The sequence below is a fragment of the Rhinolophus ferrumequinum genome, chromosome X, assembly GCF_004115265.2.
Source record: "Rhinolophus ferrumequinum isolate MPI-CBG mRhiFer1 chromosome X, mRhiFer1_v1.p, whole genome shotgun sequence".
Classification (NCBI taxonomy): Eukaryota; Metazoa; Chordata; class Mammalia; order Chiroptera; family Rhinolophidae; genus Rhinolophus; species Rhinolophus ferrumequinum.
In genome coordinates this window covers 80,429,933-80,449,876 of record NC_046284.1, presented here as the reverse complement: position 1 = coordinate 80,449,876, position 19,944 = coordinate 80,429,933, and the positions used below count along the sequence as shown (strand labels likewise).

Below are 19,944 nucleotides of genomic sequence, written 5' to 3'. Positions count from 1 at the left end.
GTCTCAAAAATGTGTCACCAAAATTTTCCTCTTGCTTCCTCTTTGGTCTCTTTGATTCTAGTCTTATTTCTCCTTTAATCTATCCTTTATTGAGGAGCTAGTTAAATCTCACAGAAATAGCTCTGCTCATGTCAATCCCCTTCTCAAAACAATTATATTTTATCAGCCAGCCATTCCTTTAACTCCACGTTCCCTTGTATTCCAAATATACAAAATAAAAGATAGTTGGATTTTGTGTAAAAGATGCATTCTTGGACATCTCTCATAATTCAGAACTCCCATAACTTAAATATAATCCTGATAGAGAATGGAGCCTTGTTTTTTTACTGGCTAAAGTAGCACCACCATCTCCAAGGCCATCTTCAAAGTCCAGAGTGTTGCTCTGCAATGACATATGCAGTTCACAGTACTCTTGACCTTTGAATTCATGGACTTCTTAGAAAGTTTTTAATTAGGTTGAGGTTTTATGTTATTTTATAACATATGAAGTTCTCATTTAATTTGTATTTTTTAAATTTAAAAGTTGGATAGTTTGATTTTGCATATAACACAACTGACTGTGCTGCATCGTTATTTCCTATGCATATTGTCTGTTATATCTCTACAGACAAGAGTATCTTTCTTACCACTTCTCTGACTAGACAATTCATTAATTCTCTTAGACCTGTCTAAAATTCAGTTCCTCTTTGAAGCCTTCCCTGATCCTGTCTAGATAGAATAAATCATTCCATTTTCTTTTTCTAAAACACCTCCTGTATGTCTGCTGCATCACTTATTATGGTATGACTTTTAAGCTACTCACATAATTCTAGCATTATAATTAGTATATTAGTATGCACTTTGTGGCTACACCTTATTCATGTGTGTGCTCACTGGCTTAGCACCTATAGTGGATATGGAGAAAGTGTTGACTTTAATTAATCTTTCAGAATTATTGTAAAGTTAAAGAAAACAATCTGTATCAATTGCCTGATACATTGCATAGTACTGGTGCTCAGTGAAGTTTCCCTTTCTTTTTCGTCTTTAGTGTACTCCTGCTTCATTTCTTTCAACTCTTTATATATTCTGTCCATGAAAAGATAATGAAAAGTTCTTCTTTCATTGCTCACAGATCTCTTCTTCAGGGCACTAACACTGACTGTTTTGCATCTCTCATTTGTTTATTTATTTATTTTATAGGTCACTGGCTCTGTTCAGATCAGAGATACCCCAAAGACAGCAGACAAAGGTAATGTGACATCTCCACCACTCCTGGATGCTAGCCCCATGGAGAACTCATCACTTTTTAATGACATCAAGATTGAGCCACCAGAAGAACTTCTGGCTAATGATTTCAACCTGCCCCAGGTGGAACCTGTTGACCTCTCCTTTCATAAGCCCAAGGCTCCTCTCCAGCCTGCCAGCATGCTGCAAGCTCCAATACGTCCTCCCAACCCACAACCTGCTCCCCAGACTCCTGTAGTGTCCACGTCAACATCTGACATAGGCACTTTAGCAAGCATCCCTACCGTGCTGACTCCAGGCTCTATCCTGGCCTCCTCTCAGGGCACCAGTGGCCAGCAGATCTTACATGTGATTCACACTATCCCCTCAGTCAGTCTGCCAAATAAGATTGGTGGCTTGAAGACCATTCCAGTAGTGGTGCAGTCACTGCCCATGGTGTATACTACTTTGCCTGCCGATGGGAACCCTGCAGCCATTACAGTCCCACTCATTGGAGGAGATGGCAAAAATGCTGGATCAGGTGAGCATCAATGTACCCCTTTCCTGGACCTCACCTTCATCCATCTATTCTCTCTTTGAGTTGTTCTATCACCTGTCTGTCTCCTTTCACCCCCTCCAATTATCCTTGCACAGCTTCAAGAGCAATCTTTCATAAATGCTGTTTTATTCCATGTGTCTTCAATACTTAAGAATGTACAGTGACTCTTTTTTGTTTACCCCATGCTTCTCAAACTGGGGTATGCATATTCTTGAATGAAATACTATGTATCTTCCTGGAACCTATATATGATTTGATAGTAAATAATTCTAAAACATTTTATATTTTAAAAATGATTTTGTTAAAGAAAAAAATGTAAAATTTGAATAACCTTTTAAGATAAAACACAAACTTCAAAACTAGTTTTAAGCTTACTAAGGCACCCACATTGGGATTTCGCAGAAGACTGTGTTTACTTTTCTGTGCCATTAGGAATGCTTTGGTGGACAAGTTGAGAATGTTTCTAGCCCAACATACTTACGGTGTTTCCCCAAAAATACGACCGGGTCTTATATTAATTTTTGCTCCAAAAGACGCATTAGGACTTACATTCAGGGGATGTCATCCTGAAAAATAACGCTAGGGCTTATTTTTTGGTTAGGTCTTATTTTCAGGGAAACACGGTAGCCAGCCTTAGCTTCTGCATATCCCAACACTGTACGTTTTCTCTTCCCTGTAGATAAAGTAGTCTTTGAAATAGTGCCATCTTCCCTGTGTTCCTCCTCATTTAGCATCTATTACTGTCCATTTTTCTTTTTTTTTTTTTAATTGGGGAAGGGGAACAGGACTCCACTGGGGAACAGTGTGCGCTTCCAGGACCTTTTTCCAAGTCAAGTTGCTGTCCCCCCAATCCCAGCCCTGGAGGGTGCCATTCAGCTTCAAGTAGCCGTCCTTTCAGTCTTAGCTGTGGAGGGCACAGCCCAGCTCCAGGTCCAGTCCCCGTTGCCAGTTTCAGTGGGCCCAGCCCACCATCCCTTGAGGGAGTCAAACCGGGAGCCCTGTGGTTGAGAGGACACGCTCCAACCAACTGAGCAATCTGGGAGCTCAGTGGCAGCTCAGCTCAAGGTGCCATGTTCAATCTTTAGTTGCAGGGGGCTCTGCCCACCATCCCTTGCGGGACTTGAGGAATCGAAATGTCAACCTTGTGGTTGAGAGCCCACTGGCCCATGTGAGAATGGAACCAGCAGCCTTTGGAGTTAGGAGCATGGAACTCTTACCACCTGAGCCACCGGGCTGGCCCCATTTTAATTTTTTACTTGCCTATATTGCAAATATATGGGCATTCTTCCCAACTGAATCAGTAAATTCCTCAAGGACAAAACTGCATCTTATTTCTCTTTGTGTGTCTCCAGAGAACCTAACACAGTGGTAATAGTTGTCTTGCAACAAATAATTTGATGAAAAAACTGGAAAATGTGCCCTGGAGAGAGATCATATGCTGTAATGTTTCCTTTTTTCTTAATTTTAACAATAAGTTCAGAATCGAGAAAGGTATAAATTAAGTCTCCCTTCTACCTCAATCTCCCAGTCACCCAGTTCCCCTCCTGGAAGCATATCTACTTTAGTTTGTAATCGGGAATGATCAAATAAAATTATATGGCTTCTTGAAGTGGTTCAAGATATTTAGCTTCACCACGTCTGCGGAATTCCAATCAGTTTTAAATGTTGTGCCTTAGGAAGGATATTGGGAAATTGGAGTATAATTGGAGGAGAGAAATTAGGATGGTGAGAGGATTCAAATCCATGCCAACTGAGGAACTGGTAAATGTTTAGCGTGAATTAAAAAGACCAAAGGGGAGATATGTGAGGGGAAAGGATAGGAATCAGAATATATTATATGTATACACACACATATTTACTAAAAGTTTTCTACCTTTGAAATTCAGTGTCTTATGATCATTCCATCACTGAATGTAGAAGACTGAAAAGCAACGTCCTAAGCATCAAGTTGCTGATACTTTGCAGTATTCTTTTGAATAAAAATGCCATCATTGGCTAGTGGTTAGTTTTGGTAATGATAAGTGCTCATAATCATCTTGTTTTGGGGATCCCCTGAGGGGGTTAATCAAAATATGGTTATCAGTTCTCAAATAGGGAGGGAAAGCCAAACGAAAAAGGAAATGGGAAAATAAAATTCTCTGTTTGAGTAGGTGCTGATATGAAGACAGTGATAGCACCAAGGGATTGTTTGACAGGGCTTTGAGTTCCCCCCATAATACCATCAGTCCACCAGAGCCACTCTAAATAAACAGAATAAATTTTACAAGTGTTTAATGTAGTTTCGAGCTAAGTTAAGACCATTATTATTAGCCCAGTGGTCTCCCAAATACCTTGGGTGGGGGAGGTGCACAAAACAGAGCACAAGAAATTATCAAAATGTACATTTGCATTTTCTCACCCCTTACATGTTATTTTTGCTTATTTTTGATAATATACACAAAATTTTAATATACTAATACATTTATATCACACACACACACATGCAGACACACATACATATTGAGATACATGCTTAACACTTTTTAGTGAATGATACACAATCAATGTATGGAGACAACTGCACTAGCCAAGTCCTCCCCTGTTCAATCTTATTGCCACCCTTACGTTTCTTCTATATAGAAGTTTTGAAGCTTTAACTAGATCTAGGAGACTGTTGACCATCTGATTGAGTTTTGTTAGGGGTCAGAAACATCAGTAATTGATAATAAGAAATATTCGAGGGCTTCTCCCAACATAGGTGGAAGGTAAGGATGTAACATATATCAAGCACCTGCTAGGTACCAGGTATGTGTTTCATCTCATTGACTTGTTTCCATTTAGGAGCACAAAAGCCAAAGGATGTTCTCACCACTGGGGTGAGCCTAGATATTGATCTTAGGATAGTCATAGAACTATTCAGAGAGTTCGGTTCAATAAACATGTATTAAACCTGACTTTTCAGCAGACCCTGTCCTGGGGGCTGGAGATAGAGTTGAATCATAATTAGACTCTATCCTTGAGAAAGCTATCCTATCTCACTCACTATACTAGAGAAGCTTATTCTAGTGGTACAAGAGTGTTCCTTACTATACTTCCCTCAAAGGAATTTCTGTTCCCTGCTACGCTAAAAATTTTAGATGTTCTTCTCTTGCTTCTATATAATTACATTTCTTCTATCTTTGCTTTTTCATTATTTCTCTTTCTTGCTGCTACTTCTCATTGTGGGTCAAACTGGGAATCCTGGAAATGATGAAAGAGGCATATATATTTTGTAGCCCACACTGCTCTTTTTCTTTGCTTTTAGTGAAAGTTGACCCCACCTCCATGTCTTCACTGGAAATCCCAAGTGACAGTGAGGAGAGTGCAAATGAGAGTGGATCCTTGGCCTTACAGGGTATTCAGGGACTACAGCAAGAGTGAGTACTTTTGTCTTTATTTCAGGTCTGTCTCTAGGTATATATGTGCGTGTCTGTGGTAGAAGTGGAACAATTCTCAAACACAATAGTAAGAATTTGAGGGCAATAAAATATAGGAAAACTGCCTTCCCAGCAGTGGTTTGAGTTTGTGTGCACACATGTGCATAGACGTGCATGTTATGGCAGAGTTATGTTCTAATTGTAGATCATCAGTTTTACCCTTGAAAAATCTGCAATTTCCTACAAAGTACAGTTGCATACTATTTTTCTAAGTTTAAAGCAGCCTTTTCTTCTAGTGTTGGAACTAATGAAGTAGTTGGCTTGGGTTTTAGCAAAACATGTTGTATGAAAAATACCTTTCTTGAAACATAAGAACGAGACTTAGAGTGAAATGCTCACACTGTTTGGGAACAGAACTACCCAAGGAAACATTGCCACTTCCTAGAACCTGCACTTACTGAGCAGAATGGCCTAGTTGAGGGAATTGCTTGAACTATTTCAATTATTTCTTTTGGGGGCCTAATGTTAAATTTGCACAAATTAAATGCATGTATGAGGTGGTCCCATTGTATATAAGTCTATTTATTTAGCCTCCACTTTGAAATTATTCTTTGGCCCTATTTCTCTCTTTTCTTTTTTTCTTTCTTTTTTCTTTTTCTTTTGCTCAGACCAGCAACAATGACCCAAATGCAGGGAGAAGAGTCCCTTGACTTGAAGAGAAGACGGATTCACCAATGTGACTTTGCAGGATGCAGCAAAGTGTACACCAAAAGCTCTCACCTGAAAGCCCACCGCAGAATCCATACAGGTCTGCCCACCTCCACCCCACCCCCAACACACACACACAAACACACACACACACACACACACACACACACACACACACACACACAGCCTGTGAGAGATAGGAAGAGAAGAAAGCTTCAAACAGACTGATCCATTTATACTCATGTGCACAGGCTCCATTCATGGCTTTTACTCTTATGTCTTGTTCCTACTCTAAGGTAATTTTTATAAAGCCTGCCTATGAATACACTAAGTCTGGTGTCTTCTGAATAGTCATCATTCCCATTGAGTATCTTTCTAATTGAGAAGTCACCTGGGTGTCTTTTTAATTGAGAAGTCATAACGCTTATGCAAAGATTAAGGCAGCTGAGACATTACTCCCTCCCTTGCTACCAGAGCCCCACAGGTTTTATGAGTATTGAAAAGCTCAAAGGTAGTTTAAACTAAGTGAAATTATAACAAACTTTTGGAGCTCAGCACCAACCTATAATATACCTTTGTTCACATTAAGAAAAATGGTGCACATTAGAAAAAATAAGTAAAGCAGACCAGCTGGGGATTGTGTCAAACTGGGGGGCACCTTCCCCATCTGAAGGAGAACTGTCAATCAACTCCAACTACATATTACCAAACTTCTCAAATTTTAAAGAAAAGCAGCAAATAAAGGCTTTTATGTCAAATATCCTAGGTTTTGAATGTTAGCATCTAACTAAAAATTTTGTATAACACCATGAATTCAAAGAAACCTGCCTACATACCAGATATAGCTTGTCAGTCATCAATTTATACTCTCTGCCTGGGAGACTCCTCCTCCCAAATCATCTCCAGCTAAGAATTGAGACTTGGACACCCTGGACAAGGAAGGGACCCTCCTGTCTTAGAAACATTTGCTGTGTTAGGATTTGTATATAAGGACCCAGAGTCCTAGTTGCTATGCCCAGAGGCTATGATCAGGTGACTGGTCTCCAGGTTGCATTGCCCCAATATTCCCATGGCAATCATCCTATTAATTGATGTTTTGTTTGCTTCTCCTCCATGTTGAATTGTTGGATGGAGTCTTATTCCACTAACTACAGAGGGTGCCAACAAATTGTATACACATTTTAAGAAAGGAAAAAACTGTATTAAAATTGTCATGCTCAAGATATACCAATAACAAAAGATAAATACAAGTCACCTGCAATTATAAGAGGTGCTCAAAGTGGTTACCATCAGCATAATTTTAATACATTTTTTTCCTTCTTAAAATGTGTATACAATTTTTGGCACCCTCATATATATGTATATGTGTATATATAGTCGAAGCTGTGAGATGAGAATAAGCTTGCCTTGCTCTAATAACTGACAGAAGTCTAGCATAGGTAGGACATATTTAGTGCAGTGACTGGTGGTGGAAGCCTTGAGGTGCAAGAGTGAAAGGGGGAAGACTACTTAAGAGGCTACTGTAATGATCCAGGCCATAAATGAATGAATGAATGAATAAGTAAATAAATAGAAATACATTTATAAACCTGAATTTTTAACACGTAAAAGTAGAATAGTTTACTGGACTCTAATGTACCCCTGACCCAGCTCAACAACTGTATCAGTATATGGCCAATTTTGTTTCTTCTATACCCCTACCAACTCCCCCATCCACACTATATTATTGTGAACCAAATTCCACACATCCTATTACCTTAGTCATAAGTACTTCATAATATATCTTTAAAAGACAAAGATTTAAAAATAAACACAATAGCAGTGCATAAAAATTTCTTAATATCAAATTGCCCCAGTTGTCTAATAAATGTTTTTTTTTGAAAGTTTGTTCAAATCAGTATCTAAACAAGGCTGTTACATTGAATAACATAGTTAGTATGAGAAGGAACCTACTGTGCAAAAAGTGTGAGAAAAGAGTGTTGTTCTTAGCTAGGTAGAGTACAAAAGTGGTGAGATGGGAATAAGCTTGCCTTGTTCTAATAACAGAAACCCAACATTGATAGGGCATATAAGTGCAGTGGTTGCTGGCAGAAGCCTTGAGGTGCAAGAATGGAAGCGGGAAGACCATTTAAAAGGTCACTGTAGTGATTCACGCAAAAAATGATGAGAGCCTTGCTAGGATGTTGGGAATGGATGTGGAGAGAAGGAAGTATATTGATGATTGAGAGGACATTGATGACTCTCAGATTTCTGTTTTGGGTGACTGAGGTGGATATAGGTGCTATTTACAGAGATAGTTGCCAATGATAACACAGTAAGTGGTAAAAAGCTACCTGGAATTACACCTTGGCATGCAACCTAGGTACACTTTTCTCTGTTGCTGGTACTCCACAGGTTCTTTAGAACTGAGGAAGTTGCAGAAACGCCTGATTCATTCCAAAGATTAAAATTCATTTCAGGGGGTCCCAGAGAGTGATATATCTGTCTCTGGTAGATATTCTCTCAGCAGAGAGCCGTGAGGCTCTTCGTCATCTGGATACTGCCTCTCGCATGCAATGAAGCCATTCATCTCTGAGTTGACAGTCATGCAAAGCAGAAAATACAGATACAACAATTGCCATTAATTATACTGTCAAGCCCCAGTTTTTAATAATGGCATCACCCATTCGCCTAGATTCAAAATTTATCATTGATTATCATTCTCTTATGCCCTCAATTATGTGTTTCTAAAGTTGTATCATTTATTTCTTCAAATAGCTCTTTTATTGAGGATGTAGACGTAATTTCCAAGAGCATATATTGTAAAACTACACTGTATGGAGTTGACATTCCAGTCGACCATTCAGCTGAAAGTTACTTCACATCTTTTTGCCTCAGTTTCCTTATGTGGGAATATTAATAGTGTAAAAACACTTAGTGGAATATCTGGCATATAGTAAACACTCAGTAAATGTTAGCTGTTATTTATGTTCTTTCAATTCCAGATTCACTGTCACCTGTTAAGCTTTTTGTCTTAATTTTTCTTCCCCCCCAATTTTATTGAGTTATATTTCACCATTAAAATGTTTATATTAAAGATGTACAATTTGGTGATTTGATATACATATACATTGTGAAATATTAACTGCAATCAAGCTAATTAACATATCCATCACCTCACATAGTTACAGTGGTTAGAATGCCTAAGTTCCACCCTTGTAGCAAATTCAAGTATAGGGTACAATATTTGTTAACTGTACTCACATTGTTGTACATTAGATCCCTGGGACTTATTTATCTTGCAAAACTGAAACTTTGTATTTCTTTACCAACATCTCCCCCTACCCCACTCCTAGCCCCTGGTAACCACCTTTCTATATTCTGTTTCAATGAGTTTGACATTTTTATATTCCACATATTGCATGAGATCATACAGTATTTGTCTTTCTCAATCTAGCTTATTTTACTTAGCATAATGTCCTCTAGGTTCATCCATGTTGTTACAAACAGCAGGATTTCTTTCTTTTAAAGGCTGAATAATACTCCATTATGTGTGATCAAACAATATGGTGAATGTTTAAATAAAAACAAAATATATTACAATAAAAGACACATTGCCATTAATCCCCCTTAAAATACTCCCCCTCGCTTTGAATACACTTATACCATCACTGTTGCCACTTTCTGAAGCAGTTCTGGAAGTCCTCTTTTGTGAGTGTCTTTAGTTGTGCTGTCGTGGCTGCCTCAATGTCCTGAATCATCTTGACTTTGGGGAAGAGCCAGAAGTCGCACGGTGCCAGATCCAGTGAATAAGATGGGTGAGGACACACTGTAATGTTTTCATTTGACAGAAATTGCTGTATACCAGAAACAATGTGTGACATGGAGCATTGTCATGATGGAGGATGATTTATGGCACACTTTAAAACACAGCTTCTCTCAACCACAGCTCACACCCAACTGACAGCACCGAACAAGTTGAAGCTTGTTACTACACACACTGTTACTAAGGTTTGACATTCTGCTTCCCATATTGAAGATCCTTGCCTTTCTGTTGGATGGCACTCGGCAGGAGCATTCACCATATATTGTGATCACAATGGAAAGGCTCTGTGTCACACATCGCTTCTGGTATGGCAATGTCTATCAAATAAAAATGTTATCACTTTGTGAGGGGTGAAATGTCTAAGTATTACATTGTTTTGTACACCTGAAACTAATAATTAAAAAAAAAGAAAACATTACGGTGTGTCCTCAATCACCTATTCACAGGAGCTAGCACCATGCGACTCTAGCTCTTCCCCAAAGTCAAAGTGACCATGACAGGTAAACATTTTGAATTGACTGAGAACATCGAGGTAGCCACGACAGTGCAACTAAAGACACTCACAAATGAAGACTTTGAGAACAGCTTCAGAAAGTGGCAAGAGTGATGGGATAAGTGCATTTGAAACGAGGGGGAGTATTTTAAGGGATATTAATCGCAACGTGTCTTTTACTGCAATAATTTTTTATTTAAACATTCACTGTATGTTTTGATATATATATATACACATATACATATAGAAGAAAACATATATGTTTTCTTCTATGCAGTTTATTGTTTCAGATCTTCTGTTTCAGTCTTTGATCAATTTTGAGTTACTTTTGGTACACGGTGACAGATAGCAGTTGTTTCATTCTTTTGCACCTGTCTTTCCAATTCTCTCAGCACCTTTTATTCAAGAGGCATTGTTTTATCCATTATATGGTTTTGGTCCTTTGTCGAAAATTACCTGTCCATATTTATGTGGGTTTATTTCTGGGTTTTCAGTTTGATTCCATTGTTTTGTGTGTTTGTTACACACACACACACACACACACACACACACACACACACACAGAGTGCCAAAAGAAGTATACACATTTTAAGAAAGGAAAAACCTGTATTAAAATTGTAATACTCAATATATACTGATAGCAAAAGATGAGTACAAGTCACATTTGACTTCTGCAATTACAAGAGGTGCTGAAAGTGGTTACCATAAGCATCCAGACACTTCTGATTGTGGCAAACTATTGCTTGAGTAATGTTAACCAAAGTGTCCAATTGTATATATTTTTGGGCATCCCTGGTATATATGCAAAAGGTGCCAAAAAATGTATACACATTTTAAGAGGTGCTATTTATGTAGCAGTAGATTGCCACAGTCAGAAGTGTCTGGACACTGATGGTAACCACTTTCAGCACCTCTTGTAATTGCAGAAGTCAAACTTGACTATATATTGAGTATTACAAGGTTGATACAGTTTTCTCCTTTCTGAAAATGTGTATACACTTTTTGGCATCCTCTGTATGTGTGTGTACACACACACACACACACACACACACACACACACACACACACACACGAGGTTGGACAATTAAGTTAACAAACTCATCCTAGAAAAAGTGCTACATACCTCATTGCTGAATATCACTACGGTTACCTTCAAAGTACATGCACTGATGCCAGTACCTGGTCCACCCTTGAAAGCAATTTTGGAATTTTCTGGAATGGCCATCAGCTGTCACTGTATTACCCTTGATGTCCTGAATATCATCAAAATGTCTTCCTTTTTATATTTCCTTTACCTTCGGGTAAAGAAAGAAGTCATTGGGGGCCAGATCAGGTGATTTGGGAGGGTGTTCCAACACAGTTATTTGTTTACTGGCTAAAATCTCTCTCACAGACAGTGATGTTTGAGCTGGTGCATTGTCATGATGCAAGAGCCATGAATTGTTGGTGAAAAGTTCAGGTTGTCTTTTTCACGCAGACTTTTCAGCACTTCCAAATAGTAAACTTGATTAACGGTCTGTCCAGTTGGTACAAATTCATAATGAATATTCCGTCTGATATCAAAAAAGGTTAGCAACATCATTGCAATAAGTTCGCGAACTTAATTGTCAGACCGTGCGCGCGCGCGTGTGTGTGTGTGTGTGTGTGTGTGTGTGTGTGTGTATCATCCATCTACAGGCACTTAATATCGTTTCCATATCTTGGCTTTGTGAATAATGCTGTAATGAACATGGGAGTGCAGCTATATCTTTGAGGTACTGATTTTATTTCCTATAGCTATATACCCAGATATGGGATTCCTGGATCATCTGGTACTTCTATGCTTAATTTTGTGAGGAAACTTAATACTGTTTTTCATAGTGGCTGTACCAATTTGCATTCCCATCAACACTGTACAAGGATTCCCTTTTCTCTACATCTTCTCCAGCATGTGTCATCTTTTGTCTTTCTAATAATAGGTATTCTAACACATGTAAGGTGATATTGCATAGTGGCTTGAATTCGCATTTCCCTGATGATTAGTGAAGCTGAGCATATATCTGTTGGCTTTTTTATATGCCTATTGACCATTTGCCTGTCTTCTTTTGAGAAAACTTTATTCATATTCTTTGTCAATTTTTAAATTGGGTTATTTGTGTTTTATGCTATTGAGCTGTATGAGGGTTTTTTTTGGAGTTTTTTAAACATTAATTTATTGGGGTTACAATGGTTAGTAAAATTACATAGGTTTCAAGTGTACATTTCTATAGTACACCATCTATGTACCACATTGTGTGCTCACCACCCAGAGTCAGTTCTCTTTTCAGCACCATATATTTGACCCACTTTACCCTCTTCTACCACCCCCCTCCCCGTTTACCCTCTGGTAACCACTAAACTGTTATCTGTATCTTGAGTTTTTGTTTATTTGTTTGTCTTGTTCCTTTGTTGTTTTCAGTTTTATATCCCACCTATGAGTGAAGTCACATGGTTCTGAACTTTTTCTGTCTTATTTTGCTTGGTAGTATGATCTCAAGATCCATCCATGTTGTCTCAAATGGCACTATTTCATCTTTCCTTGTGGCAGAGTAATAATATTCCATTGTGTATATATACCTCATCTTCTTTATCCAATCATTTATCGAAGGATACTTTGGTTGTTTATATGTCTTGGCCACTGTAAATAATGCTGCAATGAACATTGTAATACATATATCTTTGTGGATAAATGTTTTCAGATTTTTGGGGTAGATACCAAGAAGAGAGATTGCTGGGTCATATGGTAATTCTATTCTTAATTTTTGAGGAACCTCCATACTGTTTTCCATAGTGGCTGTACCAATTTACATTCCCACCATCAGTGTATGAAGGTTCCTTTTTCTCCACAGCCTCTCCAACACTTGTTATTATTTGTCTTGTTGATGACAGCCATTCTAAATGGGGTGAGGTGATATCTCATTGTGGTTTTTATTTGCATTTCTCTGATGATTAGTGATGTTGAGCATTTTTTCATAGGTCTATTTGACATTTGTATGTCCTCTTTGGAGAAATGTCTCTTCAGGTCCTCTGCCCATTTTTCAATTGGGTTGTTTGTTTTTTTGTTGTTGAGTTTTATGAGTTCCTTGCATATTTTGGGTGTTAGCCCCTTACCGGACGCACTGTTTGCAAAAATCTTCTCCCATTCAGTTGGTTGCCTCTTTATTTTGTCAATGGTTTCTTTTGCTGTGTAGAAGCTTTTAAGTTTCATATAGTCCCATTCGTTTATTTTAGCTTTTACTTCCATTGCCTTTGGAGTCAAATTCATAAAATGCTCTTTGAACCCAATGTCCATTAGTTTAGTACCTATGTTTTCTTCTATGTAGTTTATTGTGTCAGGTCATATGTTTAAGTCTTTGATCCATTTTGAATTAATTTTGGTACATGGTGACAGATAGCAGTCCAGTTTCATTCTTCTGCACGTGGCTTTCCAATTCTCCCAGCACCATTTATTGAAGAGGCTCTCTTTCCACCATTGTATGTTTTTAGATTCTTTGTCAAAAATTATCTGTCCATATTTATGTGGTTTTATTTCTGGGTTCTATTCCATTGGTCTATGTTTCTGTTTTTCTGCCAGTACCATGCTGTTTTGATTATTGTAGCCCTGTAGTACAAGCTAAAGTCAGGGAGTGTGATACCTCCAGTATTGTTCTTTTTCTTAAAATTGCTTTGGCTATTCGGGGTCTTTTGTGGTTCCAAACAAATCTGATGATTTTTTGTTCTATTTCTTTAATAAATGCCATTGGGATTTTGATGGGGATTGCATTAAATCTGTATATGGCTTTGGATAATATGGCCATTTTAACTATGTTGATTCTTCCAATCCATGAGCACGGAATGTCTTTCCATTGTTTTGTGTCTTCTTCAGTTTCTTTCAAAAATGTCTTATAGTTTTCAGCATAAAGGTCCTTCACATCCTTGTTTAAGTTTATTCCTAGGTATTTTATTCTTTTTGCTGCAATTGCAAAAGGAATTGTGTTTTGTATTTCTTTTTCTGAGATTTCATTGTTAGTATATAGGAATGCAATGGACTTTTGTACGTTGATTTTGTAGCCAGCAACTTTACTGTATTCGTTGATTGATTCTAATAGCTTTTTGTTGGAGTCTTTAGGGTTTTCTATATGTAGCATCATGTCATCTGCAAAGAGTGATAATTTAACTTCTTCATTCCCAATGTGGATGCCTTTTATTTCTTTCTCCTGCCTGATTGCTCTGGCAAGGACTTCCAACACTATGTTGAAAAGCAGAGGTGATAGGGGACAGCCCTGTCGTGTTCCTGAACGTAGAGCAAAGGCCTTCAGTTTTTCACCATTAATTATGAGATTAGCTGAGGGCTTGTCATATGTGGCCTTTCTTATGTTAAGGTATTTTCCTTCTACACCTATTTCATTAAGTGTTTTAATCATAAGTGGATGTGGTATCTTGTCAAATGCTTTTTCTGCATCAATTGATATAATCATATGATTTTTGTCCTTTATTTTCTTTATGTGATGTATATCATTGATGGATTTGCAGATGTTGAACCGTCCTTGTTCCCCAGGGATGAACCCCACTTGGTCATGATGAATAATCTTTTTAATGCATTGTTGTATTCGATTTGCTAGAATTTTGTTTAGGTTTTTTGCATCTGTATTCATCAGAGATATTGGTCTGTAGTTTTCTTTTTTTGTGTTGTCCTTACCAGGTTTTGGTATCAGGGTAGTGTTGGCCTCATAAAATGAATTAGGGAGTACTGTCTCTAGTTCAATTTTTTGGAAGAGTTTGAGCAGGATTGGTATTAGATCCTCTTTGAATGTTTGGTAGAATTCACTGGTGAAGCCTCTGGTCCGGGACTTTTGCTTTTGGGAAGGTTTTCGATGACTGATTCAATTTCATGACTGGTAATCGGTCTGTTTAGATTTTCCAGTTCTTCATGGTTCAGCCTTGGAAGGCTATATGTTTCTAAGAACTTGTCCATTTTCTAGGTTATTGAATTTGGTGGCATATAGTCCTTCATAGTATTCTTGGATGATCCTTTGTATTTCTGTGGTGTCCGTGATAACTTCCCCTTTTTTGTTTCCGTTTTTGTTAATTAGTGTCTTCTCTCTTTTTATCTTAGTGAGTCTAGCCAAGGGTTTGTCAATTTTGTTAATCTTTTCAAAGAACCAGCTCTTTGTCACATTAATTTTTTCTATTGTCTTTTTGTTCTCTATTTCATTTAGTTCTGCTCTGATTTTTGTTATTTCCTATCTTCTGCTGACCTTGGGTTTCCCTTGTTCTTCTTTTTCTAGTTCTTAAAGGTGTAACATGAGGTTATTTATTTGGGATTTTTCCTGTTTCTTGAGATAGGCCTGTAATGATATAAATTTCCCTCTTGAAACTGCTTTCGCTGCATCCCAATAATTTTGGTAGGATGTATTTTCATTCTCATTTGTTTCCAGGTATCTTTTGGTCTCTCCTCTTCTTTTCCCTTTGACCCAGTCGTTCTTTAATAGTATGTTGTTTAATCTCCACATATTTATGGTTTTTCCTGCTTTCTTTTTGCAGTGGATATCCAATTTCAAAGCCTTGTGATCGGAGTATATGCTTGGTATGATTTCAGTCTTCTTAAATTTCCTGAGGCTGTTTGATGTCCCAATATATGATCTATCCTTGAGAATGTTCCATGTACACTAGAAAAGAATGTATAGTCTGATGTTCTTGGATGAAGTGCTCTGTAAATGTCAATTATGTCTATTTTATCTGATGTGTCATTTAGGGCTGTTATTTCATTATTTATTTTCTGTTTGGACGATCTATTCATAGCTGTCAATGATGTATTTATGTCCCCTACTATAATTGTGTTTTGGTCAATTTCTCCGTTTAGTTCTGTTAGTAGTTGGTTAGTATATTTTGGTGGTCCCTGATTGGGGGCATAAATATTGGTGACTGCTATGTCTTCTTGTTGTATAGTCCCCTTTATCATTATGAAATATCCATCTTTGTCTCTTGTTAGCTTTTTTATGCTTAAATCTGTTTCATCTGGAACAGCTATGGCTACACCTGATTTTCTCCTAATACCATTTGCTTGGCATGTCAGTTTCCACCCTATCACTTTGAATCTGTATTTTTCCTTGTAGCTGAGATGTATTTCTTGGACACAGTATATGGTTGGATTAATTTTTTGATAGAATCTGCTACTCTGTGCCTTTTTATTGGTGAGTTCAGTCCATTTACATTTAGGGTGATAATTGATGTATGAGAATTTCCTATCATTCTGTCTCTCGTGTTCTGGTCCTCTGGTGTTTCCATTGTTTCTTTGCCATTTTGTTGCTGTCCATTATGTCGGTGTGGTGGTATTCTATGATTTTCCCCTCTATTTTTTCTTTTTTTATGTTGTATATTTCAGTTCTGGATTTTTTTTGAGTGGCTACCATTAAGTTTATGTAAAAGAAAGTCTGAGATTAAGAGTATTCCTTGTTTTTTCAGCATTCTTACTTTCTCTATTCACTTATGCCGATTCAGACAGTTACTCTCTGCCCTTTTATGTTTTTCTTGTCACAATTTATCCCTATTTATGCTGTAAGTTGATTTCTGCGCTGCAGTAGCAAGTTGTCTTTCCCGCCTTTTTTTAAGTGTTTTTTCCCCCTACTTTTCCCTGTATGTTATGTTTTCGTGTATAATGTCCTATTTGGTGTAGGGGTTGCTATTTCCTGCTTCTGTCTGTTTGTAATACTACTCATGGTTTTGTATTCTTTTGCTTTTTGTTTCAGGTCAAATAGCCTCCTTCAGTATTTATCGTAGTGCAGGTCATGTGTTAGAAAATTCTTTCACCTTCTGTATGTCTGCAAAGATCTTTATTCATCCTTCATATCTAAAGGATATCTTTGCTGGATATATTATTCTTGGCTCATAATTTCTGTCTTTCAGTAATTTAAATATATGATTCCACTCCCTCCTGGCTTGTAGATTTTCTGCTGAAAAACTGATGATAATCTAATGGGCTTTTCTTTGTAGGTTACTGTCTTCTTTTACCTGGGTGCCTTGAGGATTCTTTCTTTGTTGTTAACTTTTTTTTAACTTTTATTTATTTTAAGTGTGTTTTTCCAGGACCTACCAACTCCAAGTCAACTAGTTGTTTCCAGTCTTGCTGTGGAGGGCACAGACTCACACTGGTCTAGCAGGTATTGAACTGGCAACCGTGGTGTTACGAACATCGTGCTCTACCAAACTGAGCTACTTGGCTGCCCCTCTTTGTCATTGATTTTTGACAGCTTCAATATGAAGTGCCTTGGAGAAGGCTTGTTGGGATTGAGGTAATTAGGTTTTGTACTTGCTTCTTGGATTTGAGGATCCAGTTCTTTCCACAAATTTGGGAAGTTCTCTTCAACTAATTTTTGAATACACTCTCTGTTCTCTTCTACTTTTCTTCTCCTTTTGGTATGCCCGGTATTCTTATATTGCTCTTTCTGATGGAGTCAGAAATTTTTTGTAGAGTTCTTTATTTTTTTCCAACTCTCAAGTCCCTCTCTTCTTCCATCTGTGTCATTTCCAGATTTCTATCTTCAATGTCACTGATTCTCTCCTCCATCTGGTCAACTCTATTAACTAAGCTGGCTATTTCATTCTTCATTTCTTTTATTGAATTCTTTTTTTTTAAGATTTTTATTAGGGAATATGAACAGGACTTTATTGGGGAGCAGTGTGTACTTCCAGGACTTTTTATTGGGGAACAGCAGTGTTTTCATTACTACTGTTCAAGACTCATCAGCTCCATCCAAGTCAAGTTGTTGTTCTTTCAATCTTAGTTGTGGAGGGCGTAGCTCAGCTCCAGGTCCAGTCGCCGTTGTTAGTTGCAGTGGGCGCAGCCCACTATCCCTTGTGGGAGTCGAACCATCAACCTCATGATTGAGAGTCCGCACTCCAACCAACTGAGCCATCTGGCCACCCAGGAGCCCAGCTGCAGCTCATTGACTTCATTCTAGTTGCGGAGGGTGCAGCTCACTGGCCCATGTGGGAATCGAACCGGCAGCTCTGTTGTCCAGAGCTGGCGCTCTAACCAACTGAGCCACCTGTTCTCCCTAATTGAATTTTTAATCTCCAGAAATTCTACTTGGTTCTTTTTTAAAATTTCAATCTCTTTGGTAAAATGTTAATTTTGTTCTTTGATTGTGTTTTTGAGTTCATTAAACTGCCTGTCTGTGCTTTTTTACATCTCGTTGAGTTTTTTAAAATCTCCAATCTTGAATTCTTTGTCATTTAAGTCATATATTTCTGTGTCTTTAAGTTCATTTTATGGAGACGTTTCATTTTCTTTCTGAGCTGCCTCGTTTCCTTGGTTATTCATGGCAATTAATGAATTATGATTTCTCTTCCTAGGCATCTAAAGGAGTGGGTTCTGCAACAGGTTCATAGGAAAAGGTCTTTCTTTTGTTTTCCAGTTGGTGTTGGTAGAATGTTTTATTTTCTCTCTGACTGCAGCTTTTTATTCTCTCTCATGCTGTAGTGTTACATTTTTTCTGCATTGTTCAGGCTTCTCACACATTGAGGGAATTCCTTGGAAGGTGGGCTTCTCCTCTGTGAACAGGTCACCTGGGTCACAAGGTGATGCCTCCGTGAGGGTATGTGGAGAGCTTCTAAAGTTCCAAAGCTCTTCCTGCAACAGTTTCAAAGCCTGTGTGTTTCAGCAGATCTGTTTACTCCTGTAGGTATTTGCCCAGATTGGTGGGGACAGGGGCAGGGTGGATTGTGAGAGGTGGCCCAAAACAATGGTGGCCACCACCAGCAAGGCCAATCCTGCACCAAAGTTCTCTCCCCTTTGCTGGGGCTAGTTGGGACGCCAGTCCATGTCTGCGGGGCCGCAGTTCTCAGAACTACCAATATTCTATTCTTTTTATCTGACACTGCTACTCTTCTGCTTCTAGCACTGGGAGGGTCATAATGGGGTGAGCTCGGTGAGGGTAGGAAGGAATCCGCTAGGCTCTGCACCTATGCCTTCCATACTCTGCTTGGCAGTGAGGGCTTAAACCTCCGTTTTCACCCTTCTTCCCTCAGTGTTTGCTCCAAGGTCTCTGCCATGAGCATTGAGTTCAGCCGTTTTATATGTTGGTTCCTCAGGCGGTACTGTGGGCCAAAAGCAGAGCACTAGCAGCCTGATTTTTCCCTATCCTGTGACTGATAGCTTTTGAATGTGGGGAGCTCGGATCTCCGAGCTCCATCTGCACTCTCTGGCTTGCACTGCAGCCCATGTGTCCGCACTCTCCACTCCCCTCCTTACCTGCTCATCAAATTTGCGCATCTTTACATCGTTTCTTTTTCTTTTTTTAAATTATAGTGTGTTGGCATGAGAATTGTTAGTAAAGTTTCATAGAGTTCCGATCATTTCAATTTCATGTCTCTTAGTCTTTCGTGTCTACTGCGCAGGGAGTCTTTTGTGGAATTATAGCTGTTCAATTTGTTGTAAATTTCATGGGAGATTTCAAGAGGCTCACCTCATGCCACCGTTTTTATAATATATTCTTTATTTCTATTTTTTCAGTGTTTTTTATTGATTTGGTTCTTTATGTTCCACATGTAAGGGAAGTCATATTGCATCTGTCTTCCTCTGTCTGATAAACTCCACTCTGCATAATAACATCCAGGTTCATCCATTTGGCGGCAGATGGCAAGAATGCGTTCCCTTCCATGGCTAAGCAATATTCCATTGTATATATCTACCATCTCCTGTGTATCCATTTATCCATTGATGGACATGCAGACCACCTCCACATCTTGGCCATTGTAAACAATGCTGCAATGACTATATGGA

General features: G+C 38.4%; 1 protein-coding gene across 6 annotated transcripts in view; it reads left to right on the top strand.

Annotated features, from left to right (window-relative positions):
* The window catches only part of KLF8 (KLF transcription factor 8), a 227,674-nt gene that overhangs the window by 182,167 nt on the left and 25,563 nt on the right, over positions 1-19,944 (top strand). For all 6 annotated transcript variants that reach the window (XM_033119554.1, XM_033119571.1, XM_033119535.1 and 3 more), the window contains 3 exons: positions 1,180-1,744; positions 5,046-5,157; positions 5,826-5,965. In XM_033119554.1, coding sequence (XP_032975445.1) covers positions 1,180-1,744; positions 5,046-5,157; positions 5,826-5,965 — 817 coding nt within the window. The remainder of the gene's footprint in view (positions 1-1,179; positions 1,745-5,045; positions 5,158-5,825; positions 5,966-19,944) is intronic.